General features: G+C 49.4%; 1 protein-coding gene across 2 annotated transcripts; it reads right to left on the minus strand.

Annotated features, from left to right (window-relative positions):
* Positions 1–122: 122 nt before the first annotated feature.
* Positions 123–20,306, minus strand: NAB2 (NGFI-A binding protein 2). 2 transcript variants are annotated; one of them, XM_035102131.2, is made up of 7 exons: positions 20,155–20,306; positions 15,696–16,461; positions 14,688–14,821; positions 12,281–12,332; positions 7,542–7,665; positions 3,851–4,051; positions 123–2,733 (listed from the first exon to the last, which is right to left on the minus strand). In XM_035102131.2, exons 1-7 carry the CDS (start codon positions 20,238–20,240, stop codon positions 2,633–2,635), a joined length of 1,464 nt encoding a protein of 487 aa, XP_034958022.2. In that variant the 5' UTR covers positions 20,241–20,306; the 3' UTR covers positions 123–2,632. The 2 variants fall into 2 exon arrangements, with proteins under 2 accessions (XP_034958022.2, XP_034958015.1); XM_035102124.2 differs by having other exon boundaries at positions 7,542–7,668.
* Positions 20,307–26,003: the final 5,697 nt, after the last annotated feature.

Raw genomic sequence — 26,003 nt, forward strand, 5'->3', positions numbered from 1 at the left:
CAGGATCTCACACCCCACCTTTCCCATTAGGTTCTCTGTTGTTCGGGCTCCACCCACCCCGTTTGCCAATGCCCCATAATCTGATCTCCCAGCTTATGAAGAGGTGGAAATAGATGGTAAAATAAGCCGTAAAATAAGACTTTATTCCAAAATAACAAAATAAATAATCTACTGTACACATTACAAAGGAAAGGGTGCTAATTTTCTCTAAAAAGACACCAAGGCTCTATGGGACAAGATGAGGAACCGGAAGCAAGAGCCTGTGGGTGCTAATGTTTGCCTCAACAGGATTTCATGGCCTTCCTTGGACAATCCATGTTTTGCACCTGTGTGTTCAAACAAAACCACACTACAGTACAATTAGCTTAAATCGTCAGCAAAATACAGAGCAGTCACTGTTCTTTTTTCTCCATCCTGACAAGCAGTGGTTATGCCAGGCATGAGGAGCCAGGAATCCTCCAGATGTGGTTGGATTACAACTCCCATCAACGGCAGCAGCCAGCATGAACAATGTCCAGGAGTGACAGGAAGTATAGCTCAGCAACATTTGGAAACCCAGAGGATCTCTTTCCCTTGGCGACACCATATTCTCTTGCACTGCAGAAATGGACTATGTTGCCTTTTCTTCAAACTACCCCAGACTACAGACTCACTGAAATCCATGAACGTGTCTAAGTTAGGCCCATTAATTTCAGTAGGTCTACTCAGTAAAATTTAAGCAGAATGCCACACGTGATGGATTCCCCACCCCACCCCAGAACCTTAGGGAGGTGTCCCCTTCCCTCCTCGTTTCCTGTTACAGCCCTTTCCTGTTACAGCCCTTCTCCATTCATGTGGAGAGGAGATGGGGCTGCATTCAAGAAAGCCCAAAGGAGGGATTAGCGCTGATTTATCTGACCCACGACACAATGCAGGATTGAGGCGGAACAATTATTATCTTTGTTTATGGCAGAAGTACAGTTCATGCATTCCTGGCCTCCTTAAAGGTCACTATAATCAATCCTCTGCCCCGGAAGTGGTTGAGCTCTACTAGAAATGTGTCCCATTCTCCCATTCAAAGATTCCAAGCGGTGCCGTGGGAAGTACTGCAGAACTTCCAGAACTGGAAATTAAACCACTTGTCAAAGTGGGACCCTCAAATAAATAGGTGGCATTTTCAGTGTCTGCACTTGGGGCCTTCTGCCTTTACCTGTTTCTCTATGGCTGCCTTTTGCTAGAATATTATAATTTATTCCATTTCTTACTCGGCCTTTGCCATAAGGTCCCAGGGTGGGTTACACCAATTTAAAAATGCAATTGTGCACCAGCTTCTTGCCTATATGCAGTTGCTCCAAGATGGAAGATCCACACAGCAACCCAGGGGCATTCAAATCATCACGTTCCCCTTGAAGTACCAGAGGCAACGCTGGTTCTGAGTCGTCCTGTATCGTACACCACCACCTCTTGGTCTTGAGGCTACTGGCTTCTCTCAGCTACTGGCTTATCTTCCTTGGAAGGAGCAAAAGCATTAGATGAGCCCCAAGAGTATGAGCTGATGGCCTCAGGAAAGGAAAGCTGCTCACAGTGAAGGAGCGAGCCTGACGCAGCTCCTGGATCCAACAGAGAGAAGACTCACTCGTATTTCCTCTCCCTTCAGGGGGCTACTGCAGATCACATAAAACTGGGGTGGACGCGGTAAGCCTTTTTCAAAAGTCAGTTCTAATTCCTGCAACTACACAATTTTAGTAAAGTAAGAAATTAAAAAACAAATCTGCTGCTGGAACGGGATGGAAGTGTAAATTTCACCAGCATGCCCCCAAAACTAATGGCAGTCACTAAATAGATCCATGTTGTTTAATTGGTCAAATTCTCGGACAGATTCCCTCAGGCAGGCATGGAAGCAAATACCTCTCAGGATTCCAAAACACGACTGAGCAGTGAATCAGTACCATTGGTGACTGATGTTGGAGCTATTTTGAGCATTGTATACGCAATCTACAACTGAAAGTGTGACAACCGATACACAGTAATGTAATTAATATCATGTCTGCCACTTGTCCATTTGCATGGCAGTGTGTGTGTGTGTGTGTGTGAGAGAGAGAGAGAGAGAGAGAAGGGCAATGGAGAAAATGTGTTGTATGTACACGTATGGGATGCAAGTGTAAGCCAGTGCGTTATCATAAGAAATTTGGATGTGGAAAGATAATCAATGCTTGTGACTGAGAAATCGAATGAGCTTTCTGTTCTATTGGTGTGGGGTTTCGTGTTTTTATGGCTATGTACCCCAGAGTTCCAGGCTTCATGAGAGGGGAAAGGCTATGCGTGAGGCTGACCTTCCAGTAGCCTTTCACAGGGCAAAGCCAGCCACAGATTGGGTCTCCCTGAGCTCATGGCTATCGCCTGTAGTGAGGATGGCCCCCAACATCTTACATAGTTAATAGGGAGGGGGAGAGGCAGGTTCTCCATTTTGTGACGAGAACCAGGAGTAATAAAATGTGTTGTGCTAATATGGTAGCCTTGCTCTGTTGAGGAAACCAAGCACGCCTCCTTGTGGTGATGGGGAGAATTGCGCCCCTCTCCCCTGCCAGAGTCTGATGTTCAGGGCTGGTCGACATGTTATTGCTTGGCGACTGAGCCACAAGTCACCTGCTGCTCATTGCCGGCTGGTATCTGGTTCCACCTTAATGCTGTTTCTTCTAGCTTCAGCCTGTGCTGCTGGGGGCTGGCACCGCTCAGAAAGATTTTCCCCGAACTCTAAAATGAGAAATTGGAAGTCAGGCAGAAATATGCAATTTCCTGTCCTTGGCCTCTTTTTTCTGTTGTTATTAACTTCAAGCAGCAAGGCGCTCCTGCCACAACTGTGGGCTTCCCTTCAGTTGCACATCCCCACAGGCACAAGGTTATATGCTTAGCATCTGAGCCCCTCAGCTTTCCCTGCCATTCTCCAGTGACCACAAGGAAAGATCACCACATGATGATCTTTGCTGTCAAAAATTATTTTGCTCCTGTAAGTTTACACTTAGGGTGCTTCCAGACATTCCTGTTCTTGAGCATTCGTTCTGATTTGTTTGTGGGGAGGTTATACAACATCGCACCACCCAATCATTATCCCCACACTTGGCAGTGCATTTTCTTGTCGCATTCCTTATTGCAAAACATCCAACCTTTTGTGCAAGAGATCCAAATATGCTTTAGTTGCACAACCTGAATTTGCCAGTATTGTGACTGAATCCCACCCTAAAACAGCATCAGCTTGGAAGCCCCCTTAATGAAACAAAAAGTGTTTGGCAGGCACAAAATCTATGACACGCTGCTTTTATTCCTGCCATCTCCTTGTGACACAGTAATAACCAATATAAGGTAGCATGGTGATCTTGAGCTTAATATGGCTATTGACATTTTGCTGTGCCCAAAACTGCGTTTTGGAAGCCATCAAAGTTAGTCTTGCCAGACATTCATGTATTTTGCATTTTCTTGATTTAATGATGTCTTTCCTGGCTAAGCCCACCTAGGCAGTGTTTGTGAAGACTCCTTGTCCTTTCTGACTAAGCATTAGGAAAAACTTTCTGACTGTAAGAGCTGTTTGACTGTAGAACAGTCTCCCTTGGGAGGTTGTGGACTCTCCTTCCCTGTAGGTTTATCAGCAGAGGCTGAATGGCCACCTGTCATGGATGCTTTAGCTGAGATTCCTGCATTGCAGGGGTTGGACCAGATGGTCCCTTCCACCTCTACAATTCTCTGATTCTATAGGCCCGTTGCAATCCTAGCTGTGGTGCCCACTTATTAGTTTATCGAAGCTGATGGGCAAGGCTTCTCTTGCTACTCCAGGCCTGTGCTGCCCGATAAAGTCCTGGGAGAGGAAGCCTCTTACCTTGGCTCGGGGGCTTCCCTGGCAGGCAGGGGCTGAGCCGCCCAACCCTCTCATGCGATACCAGCCGGGCCAGACGCAGCCCTTCGTCCATCAAAGTCTGCTGCAGGATATGACGACTCCATAGTCCATGGGGCGGGAGGCTCAGAAGTGTGTCAGGGGCAGCGTTGGGGGGTGGTGTAAGCCGAGGACAGGATCCTGTTGCTGCAGAAAACAGGGAGGGGGAGAGTGAGAATCAATGGGGAGGTTCTTAAAGACTGGAATCACTGAGGGAGGCAGATTGAGTAGGGATTCTGCAACACAGATGTTCTTCCTTTCACACTCATGAGAAGGACGTGCATTCTGCAAGTGAGATACAGAGCAGAACCCTGTTCTTCAACTGGTGGGAGCAGCCTGATCCAAGGTAGATCGCAACAGGAATGCTAAGCACCATGCAAACATACGGAATGGGTCCCCAAATGCATGTTTGGGTCAAAAGTGGGTCCTAAGTCTAAAAAGGTTGAATATGCCTAGAGTAAAATCAGGCAACACTATTTCCTGGATCAATTTATGTTTGGTGGGACCAAAAATACAAGCGGAAACACACCTTCCAGCTTCTTTTCAATCCTGTCAGATAAAGAATTCCCTATATAGGGGAGCTTTTAACGTGTAATGTTTTATTATGCTTTTATATGTGCAGGAAGCTGCCCAGAGCAACTGGGGCAACCCAGTCAGACGGATGGGGTAGAAATAATAAAATTATTATAGTACTATTATTATGAAACTCTTGCATGCAATTCAACCAGGGCACATCAATAAAAATCACAGGGGGGAGGGAGTGGACCCAGATGATTTGAATAATTTAAACCATGTTTTCCACTGGCACTTCATGTATTTCCTAAATTATGCATAGTAATTAGTTGATCTAGTCACTAAAACCTATTAATCTACAACTAAACAGCACCTGCATTATCTAGGAGAAACCACTAAAGGGCACTGTGGTAACATTTGGAAGGGGACAGGTCAACCACCATGGTCTAGAAGACACATTATCCTCTACTCAGAAAACAGAAACCCATTCACATAAGCTGGGGATGTGACCAGGCAGGTCCCCTATTATGGTGGGAGCTGCTAAGGAGAGCAGGAGCAGCACCCCGACACTTGCGCAAGGCAGGGGCAGGAGCACATCACATGCCTTTGCAGACCTCTGTGCTCACGGGAACTCGGCTGCTGTTCAGCTGCCTGCCAACACGAGGCCTTGCCCCAATGAACCCGATCCCGTCAATGACGTCAGTTTGGCACCTCAGAACGATGGCACCCAGGGGCACCTCCATGCTGAGACTTGCAAAGCTTTGCTGTGCTCTTATCGGAATTGCAGGAGGAGTTGCTGGAATGCCAAATCAATAGTGGCGATTGAAAAGTGCAAAACAGGAAGGGGGAACTTGTGGTTTTGAAAGATGCTGTTGAACCCCATCTCCCATCAGACCCAGCTAGCTGGGTCTGGAGTTATAATCCAGCACTATGTGGAGAACCAAAGGTCAGAAAGGCTTAGGTCTTAATATGCCCATCTTTATTTTCTCTGGCTGTGTCTGAAGGTGAAGCTGCCCTGAGTCAGATCTGCAAAGCCCAGCACTCCATTCTAGCGTTACCCATCCTCTGGCTCTCCAGATGTTTAGGGCTACAACTCCCATCAGCCTTGGAGAATGATTCAGGGTGTGGGAGTCACAATCAAAACCGCCGGGTGGGGGGCAAGTATGGGAAGGCTGATCTACTCTGACAGGCGGTGACTTTCCAGGATCTCAGGCACATGTCCTGCTACACAAGGTTATTCTAACTCAGCCTTCTCTAGATGCTGCTGGACTCTTGACTCCCATCGGCCCCAGTGGCCACAGATGATGGCAGCTGTAAGCCCAACAACATCTGGAGCAGCAGATTCGAGAAGGCTGTCCTGCAAGACAGCTGCCCCGGGACCTTCTGCAGGTAGAGCGGGTGCTCTATCATGAACTATGGGATCCCTTTCTAATCTCTTGGAATCTTATGAGATTTGCCAAACAAGTCTTGGCTGCTTTATGCAGAAAGGTGGAATACAAAGTGAGTGAATAAAGTCTATGGATGTACATGACATGGTTTGCATTTCAGAGAGAAAGTTGTCATAGTTCTGGGAAGGAAACACAGGAATGAAAAGCTGGTTTTAAAGCCAACATACTGTATGTATATCCCTCTAATAAACACTCTGGGGCTGCTGGTTTTGTCAGGGTACTGAGAATTTTCTGCCCAAAATCCACAGCCCCTCTGGAAAACAGCAGTTAGGACACTGATAGCTTTTAGGAAACACAAATATGCCTAAAAGAATAGGTTTTGATACCGAAGGGTTTAAAAAATAAATAAATCAAAGCTCAATATATCTGTATTGTTTGGTGAGGGAAAGGTCTGTGCGTATGAAGAATCTGAGGGGGCAAAATGTGCAGAAAGCATTCAGGATGAAGTCAAAATCAGACAGAACTTAGTGCTGTTGTACAAAGTCTGTGGGCCACAGAATACGATTCCAAATTATGTACAAGTCAACACATGTTCCAAGTTTAGAAAGAGCAAACAAACATAGGGCAAAAGAATCAGAGCTCCAACACAAAGGAGGGTTATTTGAGCCTGCCTGTAAGTTCAGGAGACTTCTGGCCTCATAGTCAAAGGGCATGAGATCCGGGTGGCCTGTTCATTCAGCATTCATCCCAATTTGCTCACCCAAAGCTTACGTGGAGGTTAGATTATATCCAGTTTCTATTGAGCATTTGTTCTGATTTGTTTGTGGGGTTATTATATGACAATGAACATTCGTCCTGCATTCTTCCTGATTTCCTGGCATGGTGTTTTATATGTCCTCCTGTTACGTCATTTGTTCATCCCACACTTTTCAATACATTTACCTGTCACTTTCCAAGCCTCAAAAAGTCTGATACTTTTTTTAAAAGTGGATTTGTTGCACTAGGGAAACAGATTGGATTTCAGCCATTTCTGGACTCTAATCCATCAGGCCACCTGCCCCTCAGCTGTTTCCCTGACAGCTGGTCATTATATGAGCTACTATGTAGGAATTGGCGCCTGAGTTTGCTTTTTTCTTCTTCCCTCTTTGCCCGTTTCCTTATGTGTTGTGGTTTTTAGATTGTAAGTCTGTAGGCAGGAACTACTTTGTTTGAATTAACTGCATGTAATCCACTCTTGGAGCCTTTCTTGCTAAAAAGCAAGGTGAGGTAAAGGTAAAGGGACCCCTGACCATTAGGTCCAGTCGTGACCGACTCTGGGGTTGCGGCACTCATCTCGCGTTATTGGCCGAAGGAGCCGGCGTACAGCTTCCAGGTCATGTGGCCAGCATTACAAAGCCGCTTCTGGCGAACCAGAGCAGCACACGGAAACGCCGTTTACCTTCCCGCTGGAAGGTAGTTATCTACTTGCACTTTGATGTGCTTTCGAACTGCTAGGTTGGCAGAAGCAGGGACCAAACAAGGGGAGCTCACTCCGTTTCAGGGATTCGAACCGCCGACCTTCTGATCGGCAAGCCCTAGGCTCTGTGGTTAGAGGCTCGAAATAAAAATAATAAAATAGAAAATTGTGCAAACCTAAATTTACTTGCACCCGCCCCACAAAACAGTGACAGTCTTGAGGCACCCTAATTTACTACTCCATGCAGTTGGAACATTTAATTGGAGCTCAGTCCACTCACCCTGTGGGTGTCCGTCTAAGCTTTCGCCTGACAAGCTGGCTGTGTCTTCCTCTACGCTGGACCGGTACTGAGGAAGGAAGGGTTCGCAAACCAAGGGAAGTTCAGGACGGCTGTGCTCAGCAACCTGCTGGAAGGATAGGGGGCAGGCATTAAAGCTGGGCATATAGTCCTTTGGCGAAAGACTTTGCCTCCACTGTCAACACATCCCCCACTAGGTTTCTCAGATTCAATGCTGGAGACCATTCACTTCAAAGTGACGTGAAATGCATGCAACTGTTCAATGTGCATTTTATTTTATTTGCAAATGTCAGCTCAAGCAGAAATGGGACTGTGGTGTCTGGGGAAGGGAATTAATGCTCCACCAGAAGTTGATATGATGGAATCGTCCCACATGAGACTAATGGCTTCAGGGGAAGAGATTTTTCCCTCATGCATGGAAAGGTTAACCGCCCCACACACTGCAGCTGCTATTAAAAGATAAAAATGCACATTAGACCCCCGTACATATTTAATGACCTGTTTAGTTTGGCCCCTAATCTCCTGATGTCTCCACTGTCTCCTGTGTCCCCCCTTCCTAGTGCTGCAGTCCACAGAAGCCAACCTCTGCCGCTTGCTGTGCAGATGCCCAGAGCCCTGAATCAGTTAGGTTGGGGGAGGGGTGTTGGGAGGCAGGCCCAGGATGGGACAGGGCAGGAGAGGCCAACTGGGAGCTTTAAAGGTGGGTTCTCTAGCTTTGAACCTTGCTAGGTAAAGGTCAGTTAGAGCCAGGAAGCTTATCTGGGCAGAGGCTCCAGCTCGAATTGAATTGCCACTATGACCAGTACTTTTTGCATTTAATTATCCTCTAATCCACTGCTTATGATTCCACCCCCACATGTATACCTGCAGCTGCAGCTTACGTTACAAGGGAGGATATTTCAGAGATCTGATGAAATGGACTCTAAACTACTACTACTACTAATAATAATGATAATAATTTACTTACTTACTTACTTACTTAAAGGTAAAGGGACCCCTGACCATTAGGTCCAGTCGTGACCGACTCTGGGGTTGCGCGCTCATCTCGCATTATTGGCCGAGGGAGCCAGCGTATAGCTTCCAGGTCATGTGGCCAGCATGACAAAGCCGCTTCTGGCAAACCAGAGCAGCACATGGAAACGCCGTTTACCTTCCCGCTGTAGCGGTTCCTATTTATCTACTTGCATTTTGACGTGCTTTCGAACTGCTAGGTTGGCAGGAGCTGGGACCGAGCAACGGGAGCTCACCCCGTCGCAGGGATTCGAACCGCCGACCTTCTGATCAGCAAGCCCTAGACTCAGTGGTTTAACCCACAGTGCCACCTGGGTCCCTTAGATTTACTTACTTAATTAATTAATTACATGCCGCCCATCTGACTGGGTTGCCCCAACCACTCTGGGCAGCTCCCAACAAAAAATAGTAAAATCATACAACTATCATACTATAAAAACTTCCCTAAATGGGGCTGCCTTCAGATGTCTTTTAAAAATCACATAGCTGTTTTATCTGTTTGACATCTGCTGGGAGGGCATTCCACAGGGATGGCCCTCTGCCTGGTTCCCTGTAACTTTGCTTTTTGCAGTGAGTAGAAGACCCTTGGAGGAGGACCTCAATGTCCAGGCTGAGCAATGGGAGTGGAGGTATACTCCTTCAGGTATACTGTGCTGAGGCCGTTTAGGGCTTTAATAACTAGAGATAACTAGAGCATGCACCACTCTGGCGAGACAGTCTGCGGGCAGGGAGGGTCTCGGCCTGCGTACCAGATGGTAGACAGCTGCTCTGGACATAGAATTAACCTATGCCGTGAGTCCAAAATGACTCCCAGGCAGCACACCTGGTCCTTCAGGGTCACAGTACACCACCACCTCTATGCGATGAAGACTTGCACATCTGAGAGTGCACACCTGCTGATGTTACCTTAACTCCTGAAACTAAGGTTGCTAAGTCATGGTCCAGATCACTCTCTAGTTCCTTAAACAGCTTGGTTCCACAGAGGAGGACACTGTCCCAACCTTTCTCACTACAGTCCTCCCCGACTCCTGATTCTCACCCATGGCTCCTGCCTGATGGAGCAAGACGCATTCTCACACCACCCCATTTGGTACCCGTAGGAAACAGGAAGTTATGGTGGGCATTAAGACTGAGAGAGGACCTGGGGAGGGAGAGAAACCATTTCTGTATGACCAGAGCAGCCATTACTGCATCTTCCTTCACCCTTATATGGTTGTTAAAAGAGCAGGAAGGTCATCTGAGTCACAACTATGCAAAGCCATCAAAATCCTGCAAACCTATAGGCTGGTGTGTTCGCAAAAAGTGTTGTGATTTGGGCACTGCAGCCACAATGTCAGTGTACTGTACCAATGCCATTGTACACATGTGCACACATTCTCTGGTTAGCATTCACACCCTCTACGGTATGTATCCATCTACCCACACCCAAAGGCATCCATACAGAGTCACATGTTCACGTTCAGCAGATATCTGTGTGAACTTGCCTAGATCAGAAAACACACCACTTGTACACAGATGCATCTGGCATCTTGACAGCCAAGTCTACTTTAACAGGGACCATCTTATGAAATAAGCCAAGGTTGGAAGACTCCTAGCACTGCTGAGCAAACCAGGACAAGAAGGAGGTCTTTAACACACGTGCATGCACAGATTGCAACATAACAGCCAAGGCTCGAGTAAATCCCTCTCCTCTTCACCTGTATACTCCTTATATGTTGAAATGCACAAACACAGAAGCAATCAGAAGTATATCTAGGGAGAACCCGGCCAAAAGCACCCTGGGGAGTAGCCAACTAAGTTCTACCCAGAGTAGACCCATTCAAATGACTAAGAACAACCACATTACGCCCATTGTAATAGATGTGCCCTGAGTAAAACTTGGTTGATTAACACCCTTAGTAGCTACGTAATGGAGAATTAGAAAAACACAATGGACATGGCAAGCCCATCTATTTATTTATTTCTTATACACCACATGTATGGGATCTCCCATGCAGCTTAGTGACCAAGTGGTCAGCTTAGCTGCTGCAAGCTCTAGCGCTGCCACCCCATTCCCTGCACACATGGAGGGCTGAAGAGCCCTTTGCATGGCTGTGAGTCATGAAGGCCATTCCCTGCAAGGCCTTTTTCCACCTGGCCTAGGGGGCAGGGCCCACACTCACCAGCCCCACTGCAGAGGCTCCTGCAGAGACCAGAGGGACATCGCTATGCCTGACAACAAACCCTAACTATTGGATTCTTTTGCCACATCTTTTTGTGCCTGCCAAACAGCCATGTCATGCTTACGATATTTTATTCTTTGTTAATTATGCTGTTTTGAATGTGTATTTTATATTTGACTTCACTTAGATTTTTTTTTCCTTTTGAAAAGTTTGTTTTTTTGTAGTTGACCTCCTTTGTAATGTTTTATTTTGAAATCTTTAAGATAATATTTTAGTTTTGTTAATTATGTTGCTTTGACTGTATACTCCATATTTGACTTTCTTCAGAAATGTTTGATTCTGGATTCTTTTATTGACGTTTTAATATGCTGCAAATTGCTCTGATATTTTTCTTAAAAATATAAAGCGGTATAGAAATGAAATAAATAATAATAATAATGGTGTCTTGCAGGAGAGAAAAATGTCATTGGGATCATGAGCCACACAGAATGAAAAGGGAAGCCAGTATTAGGAACAAGAATGTAGGAAGGTGTTTATATTGACTCAGCTCAGTCCATCTAGCTCAGGCATCCCCAAACTTCAGCCCTCCAGATGTTTTGGACTACAATTCCCATCTTCCCCAACCACTAGTCTTGTTAGCTAGGGATCATGGGAGTTGTAGGCCAAAACATCTGGAGGGCCGCAATTTGGGGATGCCTGATCTAGCTCAGTCCGGTCCAATTGCCCTCAGGATCCAGCCCGCGGACATTCTGTGGATCAGTGATTCTGTTTGTTAGTTGTTTTTTTTTCCTGCGCCACCATTTCCCCCCACACAAACACTGCAGCGCCTCCACCCTCCCTCCTCCTGGCTTCTCCCCATCCTGCGTAGTGCAGGAAAGGAGCTTGGCTGAGCTGCCTGAGTGCCATTTTGGGGCAGTGCCTCTCCGGAGCCAGCCAGCCCTTTCGGGGCTGCTCTGATCATCCCTCCGCTGCTGCCGACAGTCTCTGCCGCTCGCAAGGGCAGGCACAGGAGAGCACAGTGAGTGGCAGAAGCTGGCGGAGGGGGCAGCAGGACGAGGGGCCCGAAAGCAGCCCTCACAAGGGCAGGCACAGGAGCCACAGCTGGGAGAGCACAGTAATGATGGCAGCAGCATAGGTAGGCAGGGGGAGGGGAGAGGAGGGGCTGGGGGAGAGGGAGAGGGGAGGAGAGAAGCCCCCTTTGGCGTGTGTGTGCACGCATGCGGGGTCCAGCCTGCCGCAAGGTTTGGGGGATGGTGAAATGGCCCCCTCCCAAAAAAGTTTGCTGACCCCTGATCTAGCTCAGCACTGCCTCTGCTCTGACTGTCGACAGACCTCCATGCTGGCGGTCAAACTGGGGATCTTCTGCATGCAAAGCAAGTGCTTTCCCCTGGTCCATTTGTACCATATACTTGCCAATCTCTATGTGTGTTAACACATGAATCACCACCCCCGTTTATGCAGCAGTTTCTTTGGGGATCCACAGGGCTTCACATTCATTATCTTTGCAATCTTGTGCAGGCGCAAACTGGGCCTGGCTCTGCAGCTTACCTCCTGCTTGAACCGCTTGGCTTGCCCAGAACCACTCTCATCTGGATGCAGTCTGAAGACAAAAGACACCATGGAGTCAGAACACTCTGCTAGGTAACAGGCCAGGATTTTGTCCCTAGCCTGGGCACTGAAGAAGTCAAAAAGGTATCAAGAATGATTTAAACATACTGCCAGGTAGTGAGGAACTCAGCCATATAACGTTGCATGTATTCCTATATTTAAACTGAGCCCCTCACCTTAACATGCCAATTTAGCACATACAGAATTCTGCAGCCTGGGACGCTGCAGACATATTAATGTTGCAGGCACAGCAGCGGGGGACCTGTTTAAATGAGACCCTGGGCACCTACAATATCACACAGAAAAACTCTTTTTGGCCATTAACTTCCACATTGATTCCACTGTAATGGGAAACGACGACAACGTGTTGCAGTGGGTGTTGGATTTGTGCCCTCCCCTTTCCCTTTTGAACCAACCACAGTTCTCTGTTACATTGGGAATCTGTGATCTGCAGTTTGATGCTCTGGTTTGATAACTTGCCACAATTAGAAAAAACCACGGGTCCTCAAGTTTGGACATAACTGTGAACTGTAGTTGGTTCAAAAGTGAAGGCAGAAACTTTTGATCTCTTTGCACATGCACAGGAGGAGGAAAGGGGCGTGGAGGGAGGGCTTGCAAACCAGAGGCTCATGCAAGGCCCTGACCTTCAGTGCCAAACCATGGATTCCTCTTACATTTGAACCAGGCCATTCCATGAGTGAGAGCAGCAGCAAGGGCCATAAGCAGAAAGGGTGCCAGCATGTGCATGTACTGCACAGTCACAGCTGGGTCAGCTCCAGTTGCCAAAGAGTGCCAAGCCGATTTCCTGGGTGCCCAAACTACTATTTGGAGCAGTGGGAAAGCAGCTATTCATTTTTAAAGTTTCTGCCCTTCATCCAAACAGGTCCCGAGGCAGTATATAATACTAACAACAAGAACAAAATACAACAGAACAGGCATGTCCAACAGGTAGATCGTGATCTACCGGAAGATCACTGGACGTCTGTGGTAGATCACTGGTAAATCAGTGGCTCCCCCCAAAGAAGCTAAAAAACTTTGGCTCCCCTAAAAAAAGCTCAACATCTTTGCCCTGCACCCCTAAAATGACCTGAACCACCAAAAGCAGGGCTTTCCTTCCTAAAAAAAAAGCTCAACGTCACTTTCCTCTTCCCTAAAGAAGCTCAACAACTTTTATGTGAAACCCCCCCCAAAAAAGGGGGTAGATCACTGCCAGTTTTTAACTCTGTGAATAGATCGCAGTCTCTTGGAAGTTGGCCACCCCTGCTAGAAGCAAAGCATAATCCATCATAAAGCAAACAGGCAAAAAGCAGATAAAATGCAAATGTAGACCTTGTAAAATATCTGGACAGTAGCAGCCAGTGTGGAGGCACAGGGGGGGCTCTGTTGCTCTCCTGGCTTCCCAATACTCAATCACTACCACCTGCCAAGAGGGGGGGCGGGTTAAAGTTTCAGGAAGCTGGGCGAGCATTAGAGCCCCACCTGCGCCACCCCACTAGGCACTGCTCTATCTGGGCAATCAATGAAGTCTTAATCTGGCAATGAAAATATTCAAATGTTGACACCACTTGTCAGGGTATTTCAAATTTGGGGTGTCACTCCAGAAAAGGCCCTGCCAGTGGGTGAGATAATACAGGTGGACATCCCTTGGCAGAGCTCACTTTGTCGCAGGACCCAGCAAAGCTCAGTCCAGGTCTCTGTGATGTTGGGGCCCAAAAAGATCAGGGAAATATATTAATTAAAAACATTCTTCTGTCACTGAGCAATGGCAAAGCATCCTCACCTATCGGGAATTAGGGGGCAGGGCTTCGAGATCAGAAATCTGTGTTTCCAGATAAACAAGAGTTCTGGTTGTATTTACTTTTAAAGAAAGTAGACACCGACTCCTCCCTTCTTGCCAGTCTGGAAGGACAGCTGGGGAGGGTTCAAATAGAAGTAAAGGCTCTCCACCCTACCAGAGTATGCTGCTTGCTGAACCATCTCCCCACCCCTCCTCACAGCAGAGGCGCCAGTTTGCAAGGGCGATGGGGGGGGGGCAACATCACTTCAATGGCTGGCGGCTCCTGATCTGCCTCCTCTTGGCGCTGCCACCAGCAGAAGGCTACTTCACAGCAGGACGGATGAGGAGAGAGAGCCAGCCACAGGAGCTGCACTGTGCACAGCTCTGCGGTTCGCCTCTGCCTTTTGGGATATGCGGGGGGGGGGGAGGGCTCAGTCCCCAGGAGCTGGCACTCCTGACCCACAGTAGCATTACAGCAGGAGCCCACAGCCTCACTTTCAGGTAACCCCCCCCCCCCCGGCCCCTCCCCAGGCTCTACCACTAGCAAGAATGAGAGGGTTTGGTTCTCACCTGGATCCCTTAAGTGAGGACAGGTAGCTGCTCTCCCGGGCCACCTGGCGTGACAGTGAGAAGAGCTCCACCCTTCGCAGCAGGAGGGAATTGTCCCGCAGGCAGAACTGGGCAGCAGCCTCGTTGATGGTGAGCTGGGAGGATGGAGAGGGCAGAGTGAGTCTCTGGGGAAGCTGCAGGAAGGGAAGCTATAAGGATACTGACTCCGCAGAGCTCTTGAGGTACAGCAAGGGGATGGTGTTGGACTCCAACTCCCATCGGCCCTACCCAGCATGCATGGCCCACGAGCACGGAGGGTGGGACCTGGAGTACAAAAACACCTGGAGAGCAGTGCATGGCTTACCACTGGGCATCACACACTCCACACAATCGCTTGCCAGTTTGAGGTCTCTTTTAAAGGAAAGCTCCCCATTGTAACAATGCTGTGGGGAAGACTGGAGGGGCGCTGGAGGGGTGAAGGGGGGAGGGACAAAGAGCAGCAGCAAGTCTAACTCCCCTCTTCTGTAACAATCCAGAATCCATATTTCATTACCGGTTTCTTGAATAAAAAATGCCTTTGATATACAAATCACCAGGCAGAACTCTGTTCATGCAATACTCCCAATGGGTGGAAAGGTGGAGGAAGCCATTTCAGCCCCCTGAAAACCTACTCTGGAAGCTGCAGGGGACTGGGAGAAATGCCTTCCCACAACCCTTCCACCACTGGCAGCGTCTGCCGGATAAAAGCTCCTTTTGCTCAGGGAAAAGGAAGCCTGGCCCTAAGCTAATTGAGCTCCCTTTAGAATTGGAGTGCCCAAACCCCATTTTAAAAACGAAACAATGCAAACTAGCAGACATGCACTCCCCTTGTCACAAGGTCTTATCCCCATGTGCACCGCATGGGGCTGCTCCACTGCAAACTCTGGATCTGAGCCACCTCTGCTTGGGCCTGGAGGAGTCCCCCAGTCGGTACAGAACAGGGGCTGACAGTGAGCCATCCTGCCTCCCCACCCAGCCTCCTTGGCTCACCTCATGAAGCGTGAGCTGCTTGCCCTCGCCTCGCCGGGTCTCGCCTCGCCCGTAGATGGCGCTGTGGCGCCGGATCTCTTCCTCTTTGCGAGGGTCCCCGCTGTCCATCCGGAAGATGTGCCCCACCGCTTTGGCCAGTTTCTTGTTCAGCTTCATGAGGGTCCTCAGCTCGGTCTCGCCGCCACGGGGGCAGCTGCGCAGCAGTCGGTCCACACCCTCCGACACCGCCTGCGCCAGCTCTGGATCCAGATGCTCTGCAGATGAGGGGTGCTCACTGGGCGAGGAGGCCCCCCCTTCCTCTTCCGATTCTGGATTGCCCCACTGAATTGCCGGCAAGGGGGACAGCTTCTCTCTTGGATCCGAGGGGCTCTTGGCAGGGGAGGTAGCGCTGGCTTTGCTGAGGGTCTCTCCTGGGCTGGTGTGCCCGTTGGTCAGGGACTTGCGGCCCCCAGACTCAGAGATCTTGAACAGAGGGATGCTGCTCACAGGTATGGAAGGCACTGGCTGGTTGAAGAGCCCTGGGTTGGTGGCCCACTCCCGCAAGGCCTTCTGCAAGCGCCGGACGTGGAGTGGTTTGGTTGCCATGCCAACCAGGGCCATGATCTCCAGGAACTCCTCCTCGCCTGCCTCACACAGCTGCTGCACATCGTCGCCGCCCTGCTGGATGAAGGTCTCATAGTAGGAGAGGAGGTTGGCTCTCTGCAGAACACGATACAGCTGGAGTTCGCCCAGGGTACGAGGCAGGGATAGGGCCATAGCCAGTGGCCTGCAGCAGGGACAGAGCGCGTGGTGAACCAGCAGAAAGGGTGGGTGAAACGGAGAGATGAAGCCATACCCTCTTGTCTTGCCCCCCATGGTTGATCAAAGCAGGGGGAGAGAAGGCAGGCATGGGATTGGTGGGCAAATGGAGAACATGTGCTGGGGCTTATTACCCCACAACCAGGTTTGGAATTATAGAATCATAAAACTGTAGAATTGGAAGGGACCAAGAGGGCCATCTAGTCCAGCGTTTCTCAACCGCTGTTCCGTGGCACACTAGTGTGCCGCGAGACGCTGGCTGGTGTGCCGCGACGTGCGGCAGCGAGAAGGGCAATTTGCATTGTCACGTGCCTGGCGGCCGCCAATACACAGCACTAACCCGCCGGAAAGCAATATTTTTCCTCCTCTTTCCCAAAGCTCAGTGCAAACTGAGGCCTGATTCACCCCTAAAAGGGGGTTCTTGTTTTCTGCAAGTGAATGGTTATGTACTTGCGTATATCTGCCCCTGCTAACACAGAGGCGGCGGCTGCTTTTCCCTTGATTGCACTGTCCCCATGTAAGCTATTAATTCACACTGAAGCCTCTCCATGTGGTTAACATACCACAGAAGATGATTGTGCAGAGGAAACAAGAACCACTTATCTGTGTGAACTGGTCCTAAGCAAGGAACATGCGCAGAGGAGGGTGACCGAGATTATCAAAGGCCTGGAAACCAAGCCTTATGAGGAACGGTTGAGGGAGTTGAATATGTTTAGCCTGGATAAGAGGAGACAGGAAAGCCATCTTCTAATATCTCAAGGGCTATCCCATGGAAGAGGGAGCAGGTTTGTTTTCTCTTTCTCTGGAGGGTAGGACCCGAACCAATGGATTCAAGTTTCAAGAAAGGAAATTCCGACTAAACATCAGGAAGAACTTTCTGATGCTAAGTGCTGTTAGCAGACTCCCTCAGGAGATGGTAGACTCTTCATCCTTGGAGGTTTTGAAGAAGAAGGCGGCTGAGCATCTGTCAGGGATACTTTAGTTTAGTCCATTCCTGCTTAGCAGGGGGTTGGACTGGATGGCCCTTGTAGTCTCTTCCAACTCTATGATTCTATGATTCTATTATTCTAGTCGAGATTCCTGCATTGCAGAGGATCGGACTGGATGGCCCTCGGGATCCCTTCGAATTCTACAATTCTGTGATTCTATAAAGGGGGTGGAAGAGACCTCCCCCTCCCACCCACTCCAGAGGTTTACTTCCCGCCTCCTTGCCACCATGTAAAACATTACGACTGTGATTCAGATCATCATTAGTGATTGTGAGCCCAAGGCCAGAGTGTGGAATTTTCTCTGGATGAATTCACCTGGAATAAGTGAGTGTCATCTTGCGTACCCACATCTTACACAACAACCTCCAACCGTAACACGCAGCCATCTTCCCATTAAAGCAAATAACTCGGCCCCCCACGTCACTTTTTCCTCTGCACTGTCATTGAGCCTATTCAGTGAGATCTACACAAAATGCATGCTGAAACTGGGGAAGCGTCGCAGCTCACTGGTAGAGCATCTGCTGGGTGTGCAGAATGTCCCAGGTTCAATTCCTGGCATCTCCAGGTGGGGCTGGACAGACCCCCTGCCTAAAACTCCAGAGAACCACGACTAGTCCGTGTAGACAGTCCTAAGCTTGAGGACCAGACAAGCTTGAGGGCACATGCCTTAGGGAGCAGGTGCTGGTGAGCAGGGAGTTGTAGTTGAAACACTGGGTGGCAATGCTACGTGCGCCATGCGGCCTGCCCTATGCCCCTCACATTAGCCTGTTGCCCTCAGGAGTGGCAAGGAATGCTGTCCCATTGCACAGTGTGGAACAGGTGTGCCATCTATGCGGGGGCCATGGGGAGCCAAGCCCCCCCCAATTTTCAATTAAGGGGCCACCCTCCAAGCTCATGCATGCACAGCAGTGACAGCGTGGTGGTGTCATGTGGCTGTGGCCCCCTCAATTACAAGGGCAAAGCCTAGTGTGGAAGGAAGATTCAACAATGAGCCTTTTCAAAATTGGCATGGAATGGGAAATGGGTGGTGGGGGTGTTGTCTTGTCCTTTACCCCTTTACACACTTTGCACTCAGCCCATGGCATGCAGGGAGAGTCCTCTGTCCCTGCCCTGAATTGCTCGAAATGAAGGTACAAAACACACCTACAGAACACACGGCCTCGGTCCTGTACACCTGAAGGAGCGTCTCCACCCCCATCACTCAGCCCGGACACTGAGATCCAGCACCGAGGGCCTTCTGGCGGTTCCCTCATTGCGAGAAGTGAGGTTACAGGGAACCAGGCAGAGGGCCTTCTCGGTAGTGGCACCCGCCCTGTGGAACAGATGTCAAGGCAATAACCAACTATTTTACTTTTAGAAGACAACTGTTTAGGGAAGTTTTTAATGTTTGATGCTGTACTGTTTTTAATATTTGGTTGGAAGCCGCCCAGAGTGGTTGGGGAAACCCAGCCAGATGGGCGGGGTATAAATATATTATTATTATTATTATTATTATTATTATTATTATTATTACTACTACTAGCACTCCCCCCCCCACACACACACCACTGATGCACTACCAATAGCTGCAATGGGACCTTCTGTCTGCACTAAAACCAAGGACATTTCAAACAAACTCACATTACTTGGATTTTCTCTGCAAACTAGGAACAGGCCACACACAAACACATGCTCTTTGTCTCCCCTAAAACACACCCACGCACACTCCGCAGACACCCACTCCTTGCCCCGCCTTGGTCAAAATGGAAGGCATTGGGGGAGTTAGGATAGTTCTGTAAACTACCATACTCCCCCCCCCCCCAAATATGTGTTTATGTGTGTCTTTTCCCTGGAGCAATGATACAGGGAAGTGCTGGAATGTGGAAATGTGAGTGATTGGGGGGGGGGGTGTAAGGGAGCTGGGTAATGAAGCTTGCAGGCAGGGGGGGGGAGGCATTGCTAGCTCAAAACTTCATTGCCCTCCTCCCACATCATGCTTCCTGCCAATACTCTTCTGAAAGGAGGATTTCGGACTTGGAGTTTATGGGGATGTTCTGCTCTCTCCAGCTGACCAGGAAGGTTTCCAAGTCCTTTTTGAAGCGCCTAAGAGACACTTTCCCCATCTACCAAAGACATTTAGCTCCACGATTCGCCCTGCCTCCCCCCCACCCCCAGATACTCATAGTCCAAACTCTGGTTAGGTGCATTCAGGATGATACAACACAACCTAAAAATACCCCTGGGCATAATTTGAGATAAGAGATTTGAGGGTGTGTGTGCTGGGGGGAAGATCCTTTCTGATGGACACGAACGGCAATACTTAGCCCGGGAACAGGGGCAGAAAAATCGCAGGCAGAAGTGTCTCTGAGCGTGTGCAGAACCCACGGTTCTCTCAGCTCGGAGCCCTAGCGGCTCATGTCAGGAGGTGTGCGTGCCTTCGCGAAAGCCTCGAGTCCCAGCACCTCTTCTCTCTCCCCCGCGCCCCCGGCCCGTTCAATATACGCTTTCACCACTGCTTCCCAAGCAGGCAATTCACTGAATAGATGCGGGAGCGGAGTTTTGGGGGAGAGACGAGAACGGAGGGAAACGACCCTCACCCCACCCCCCGCGCACCATGCAACCCGGGGGTGGCGCCCGCGGCCTCGGGGCAGCTTGCTCCCAATGTCTCCCCCCCCCCCCCGCTCCCCGCTTACTTTTGCACCCGCTCCGTCCTCGCCGCGACCTCGAAGGGCTGCTGGATTCCTTCGCAGGCGTCCCGGGGGGCGTGATCGTGGGGCATGGACTCCGGGGCCTTCGTAGCCTCGCTGGCGGCGGCGGCGGCGGCGCCTTCCTCTTCTTCTGGGCGAGAGGCGAGTGCGCGCCGGGCGTCGGATGGCGCCTGTCCTCCGGGGTGGCTCTCTGCGTCCGTCCGCGCGTCCGTCCCTGGGAGCTCCTCGGTCCCCTTCCCCTTCCCCCTCCTCCTCCCTTCTCCTTCCTCCTCCTCCTCCTCCTCCTCGCCTCGCTCTGCGCGCCTCGGCGCTGAGCCTCTGGCACGGAATCGCCTCCCACGCTGCCGGATTTACAATGGAGCCGCGGCGGCGGCGGCGGCGGCGGCTCCGAGCTGCTGCCGCGCGTGGGAGGCGTCGGGGGCGGCAGGCAGCTCCTGCCTCGGACCAGAAAAGCGGCAGTGGCGAAGGAAAACGTCGCCTCCTCCCGCCCCCTCCCCTCCGATCTGCCCATCTCTGGAAGGGCCCGAGCGCGCAGGGCTGCTGCTTCGCCCCACTCCTCCAATCTCCCCATCCATGTCTGTCCCCCGGCCTCCGCGCGCCTCCCGAGGTGTTTTTCGGGACGCCGTGCAAGGCGAGGAGGATCCGGCGGCTCCTGCTGCTGCTGGCTGTGGGTGGCGATGGCCCGGCTCTCTTTTCTGGGCGTTGTGGGTTACGCCCTGCCTGGGAGAAATTAGTGTGCGGGACTTTTGAGTACCTGGCAAAAGAGAAAGGAAGAAGTGCCTGGTCGGGGTTTCGTGGGTGGGGTGTGCGTGGTCAGTATCCTGCACCCCGTCCGCCCTTCGTGCCAGGTGTGCACGGCTTTTCGTTTGCGTGAGTGCTTGGGTTTCACGTGTGCAATGTTGTTTTTTGGAAGTGCAAGTGACGTGCATGGTCCCGCATGTAAGTGCAGAGGTGGGCGTGCTCCCCGCTATTGTGTGAACTGGACGTCTTTGGGTGAAGTGTGCCTGTTATCGCACTGTGAAGAATGGGGAACAAGCTTCCAAGGTTAATTGAAGGGTGCCGAGGCGGCGTGGGCGGCGGCGCGGAGTTTAGATGTGTGTTATAAAATTATTCGTTGTCAAAATCCTGCTGAATGATTTTAGTGGCCAGAGCCAGGGTTTTGTAACTGACATGGGAATAGCGTTGAGATACATGCTCCTCTTGATTAAAAATGCCTCCCCATGGTGGTGTCATTGTAGTTGAATGCATGGCCAAAGGAGGGCAGCTCTCTCTCTCCCCCCCCCATCAAGTAAAACAATAGAAATACTTAACTGACTGACGAATCACGTCGTTTCTGCCCCCCAACAAAGTCCTGCCCCCCCCCAACAAAAACCCTGGCTATGCCCATACAGTAGTTGAATACATTCAAATTTCCACTCTACTGGAAACAAGCTTAATGGATTATTCTTTCATTCCAATTTATTTTGGATTGCCTTTTTAAAAGCAAAATGGAATGCCTTAAAAGTTGTTGTTTTTTAATGACCTGATTGTGATAAAAGAACTACACTGGGGGAGTGGGGAGGACTCACCTGAGACTTTAATACCAGAGTGGAGACTTTAATACCAGAATCTAATAACTAATACCTAGTTGTTATTATTAGACATTGGATAGCTAGCCCATTAAGAATAGGCTTTTTGTCCATCTAGCACAGTGTTATCTAATCTGACTGGCAACAGCTCTTTAAGAGTCTTTGACTGAAGCCTTTCATTTTACCTGGAGATTCCATGGATTGTTCAGAGTCTTGTAAAGATGTGCACTTCAAAATACAATATTTCCCCCCATAGAATAGCACGTATGCATTCGCCACTTGCAAGGTGCAGAAACTCAGCAATCACTCCATAGAGTTTTCTTTCTGAGCCATTCTGAAATTTGCTACTCGGCTTGTAGTAAATCCAATTCAATAGAAAAACGTACCTGAATTGTTTTTGATCATGTGCACTTGGACCTACTTAAGGCTTCATTTCACAGGGCAAAGTGGGTTTCAAATACTAAATGAAAATTAAATGAGCAAAGCAAGCATCTTCACCACAGGTAAGGAGAGTTTCTGATTGCAGACTTGAAAAGCTATGGGGAACTGCTGGGGGTTTGTGGGCTAGGATGGAGGGGCTATAATGTAAAGGGGGCTATAATGTTGCAACACTTATGAGTAGTCAATGTACGTATTGGGTTCAGTAAATGAGAGGAAAGGTCCATAGAACATAGAGGGATGGGTTGTATATCCACATGCATTTAGTGCATAAATGCCACTTTAATAGACCCCCATTCCTGCAGACTGCACCTTTACACTGCAGATGTACTCACACCAAAAAAAGGAACGCTGTACCTAAAGTGTAGCCATATGTGGGTGGGATTGGCCAGTTGCCAAATCCTGCCCTTTCACTTCAACATCTCAGCCTGTTCCACATAGCATGAAAAGAATGTGCATTTGTGTAAATATAGCTCAGTTGAATTGGGTGAGCATGTACAGAGGTTCTGGGGAAAACTTGACCCTAAAAGGAGAGAAACAACTTGAAGACCTAAAAGTTGCATCTAAAGGATTATCAGAATAAAATACATTATCAACAGTATTATAGGAACATAGGAATCTGTCTTCGACGCAATATGTTTGTTGGTCCATCTAACTCAGCAAGTTGACTAGCAGTGGCTCTCCAGGATTTTAGACAGGAGTCTCTCCTAGCCTTACCTGGAGCTTAACCGACGACCTCCTGCATGCAAGGCCATTGCTGTGCCACCCCTCCCCTATTCTGCCACCCCAGCTATAAGCTCCCTCTCAGCTCTGACTCCCACCTCCCTCCAAAGCTAAATTTATATTTTCCCCGTGCAGCTGGGAATTGATTGTGGGTTTATTTTTGCATCTTCTTTGCAGCACAGGAAATGTCCATTGTGGGTTTTATAGCAACGGAAGTTCAGCAAGTTTTTGCGCCACCCTTTCACTACATTTTGGAGGGCCCATCCCCTTCTGCCGTCCTTCAGCAGTGTCCAGGCCCAGAGAAACCTCCCAGCTTCTAAGCAACAGAGGCCCAGGGAACTCAGAGCTATTCCCTGCATGCAAAGGAAGGCGTAGGCAGAGAGCTGCCTCTGTGGAGGCCGGATCCTCCTGACCAGCTTTAGCTGCTGAGAAAAGGTTTCTATTCAGAGAGGCCTGAGCAGTAACATATGGTTCCTACTGTGCAACCTCCCACGGGCATGGTGACAGCATCTTCCCAGGTGGGGGCAGATTCAAAGTGCTAATGCTCCTCAAGCTGGCCCACAAGCTATCCCATCTTTGAGTCCCACAACCTCTGCAGGGGCTCTGAATCCCCATCTGCCACCAGGGCTCCTCACACACAAGCCAGGGCTGAACTAACACCAGCTTCATTTCTTTAACCAGTTGTGAATAATGTTACAGAGCTAGGCTGCATGTCAGAACTGCAAGCCTTATTCATACAAGCAGGTGTTTGGGGAAAAAAACAGGATTTGGGTTGCAATTCTATGCACACGTCCCTAGGACACTGGAGGACCTACATTTGAGTTAACATACCAATATGAGTTCAGAGTGTTCCAGACTCCCCTAAATTCCTGGACCCAGTAAGATTTAGAATTTAACCATTGCTTGTTATTAAACTGAGTGCTGGACAATGAATTCCTGAATTCAGTTTGTGGTAAAATATGGGCCACACCCGTTTCCTTATGAGGTAATCACCTGGGAGACGAGTCATTAACCAAGAACTAAGGGGAAGTAATGGACCCTTAAGTAAGCCAAGGAGAAGGGACCCTCCTCCAGCTCTGAGTTAGTTAGAAAGACCAAGATCAGAGTTTGGAGTAGTGTTTAGGATTGGGTTTTCAACATTGGCCATGATGGAAGATGGGGTAGACGGTTGCAGTCTGGTAAAGGCAGCAGTCAGTAAAAAACAGCAAGCTAGAGAGAGGGTCAGAGCCATGGCTGATGTCTGCCTGAATCCAGGGCTGCAGCTGTGGGAGAAGCAGGACCCTATTGGCGTGTGAATGCTGTGAGCCCCTCCATTGTAGGCTCAGGGCGTATAATATGTGTGTTATATAAACCATATATCGTAAAGACACCACAGACTCTGTTGTGCCTCATTTCCAAAAGGAAACGCAGGCCCTGGGTTAACATGCCTGGAACCCTTGGAATATTACACTGCTCAGAGACTGGGGTGGCGTCAACAACCTAAGTGGCATCATTATGAATCAGTGACTCAGCCAGGTACCAAAGCTTTGCAGCTGGCCATGTTCTGGGTGGAAACAAGACTCTGGAAGGTAGCTGCTTACAGTATTTGTTTATTTGTAGGTTTATATCCCACCTTTCCTCAAAGGACCACAAGGTGGCATACGTGGTTCTCCCTCCATTCTCCATTTTATACTCACAACAACCCTGTGAAGTAGTTTAGGCTGAGAGAGACTGTGGACTCCGCTAGACTGGTAAAGAAAAAGCATTTTATATGTGCTGCATATGCAATATAACACTGCGACACCAGTTGGCGCTGTGGAGTCCCGTCTTTCCATTTCAGGTTTCCCTGCATGAGTTTGCAAGGCGTTTAACCAAATTCCTTCTTTGACATGTCTTAGATCCAGCCTGTGAGCTTGACAGTGGAGTAGGGATTTGAACTCTGGTCTTCCAGGTCCAAGACCATCACTCTGACAACTGCACCTTGCTGGCTGTATTTATTCCATGGGGGTTTGACTTGCAACTACAGTAGCACCTAACCGACAGCCTGCTGTTGCCAGTGGTTCTGTTTGAAAAGCAGCAGCGGAGAAAGCGCCCTTTAGTGGTGCGGGGTGCACTTTGCTGTGGTATACAGGTTGGGGTTGTAATGACTAGCACCTCCACACCCCAAGGCAGATGTGTGCACAAGCACAGACATCATGAGCACAATAACCCTGGGTGGGCCTGTTTCTTTTTAATATCATTGAGTAAGCAACACTTGGCAGTTGCAGCATTTCTAAAAGTACTGTCCTGAATTAATTTTAGCTCCCCAGTTAACCTTTTTATTTCAACTGATCAGCGAACATGGAGGTTGGAAAATGATGTGATAAATTGAAGAGTCCCATAATTAAATGAGACTGCAGAAACTCAGCTTTAAGAGAACATTAAATTGAGGTTCAAGGTCTAATTGAGAAAGACAGTTATGGTAAAAAGCGTCCTCGTTCGGCTGACATTTACAGGGTTGTTGTAAAGCTACAATCAGCCTTCCATCGGCACGTTTCTCAGTCTGCGCCTTCCAAACTGAGATACAGGAGGGTAATCGTTAGGGAGAGGAATTCTCCAATTCCAGTTCAATTTTTTTTAAAAAACAAAGAAACTAAAATCTTAACAATTCGCCATTGGGGGGTGGTCTGGATTTCCCATTATATCGCCTCCTTTGGGCCGCTCTCACCAGCGAGAGGTAAGTTTGAGGCTTTTAAAAAGGAAGTCGATAAATCCTGTTTTTCGCCTAAAGGACAGACTCCCGCCCCCGCTTCCCTCCCCCCACGCCCTCCTGGCCACACCAGCGCTGTGGTCGGACTTGCTTCCACGTGTTGGCCTCCCCCGCGCGGGACTGACGCACATCCTGCCTCCCACGCGGCCAGTGGCGCGCGACGCGTTTTGCTCGCGGGGCTTGCAGAAATGAGCGCGCCCACGCCCGGCCTCTCGCCGTCCATCCTGGCGCTGCAGGGAAGTTGGCACGGGGCGGGGAAGCGGGCGGGGAAGCAGGGAGGGAAGAGGGAGGGAGAGGGAGCAAAAGAGACCCTTCTTCCTTCCAAGCCTTCCACTCCCATGCTCAATAAAATAGCCCCGAGGCGTGGACATTTGGAG

Source organism: Zootoca vivipara, chromosome 2 (genome assembly GCF_963506605.1).
Source record: "Zootoca vivipara chromosome 2, rZooViv1.1, whole genome shotgun sequence".
Taxonomy (NCBI): domain Eukaryota; kingdom Metazoa; phylum Chordata; class Lepidosauria; order Squamata; family Lacertidae; genus Zootoca; species Zootoca vivipara.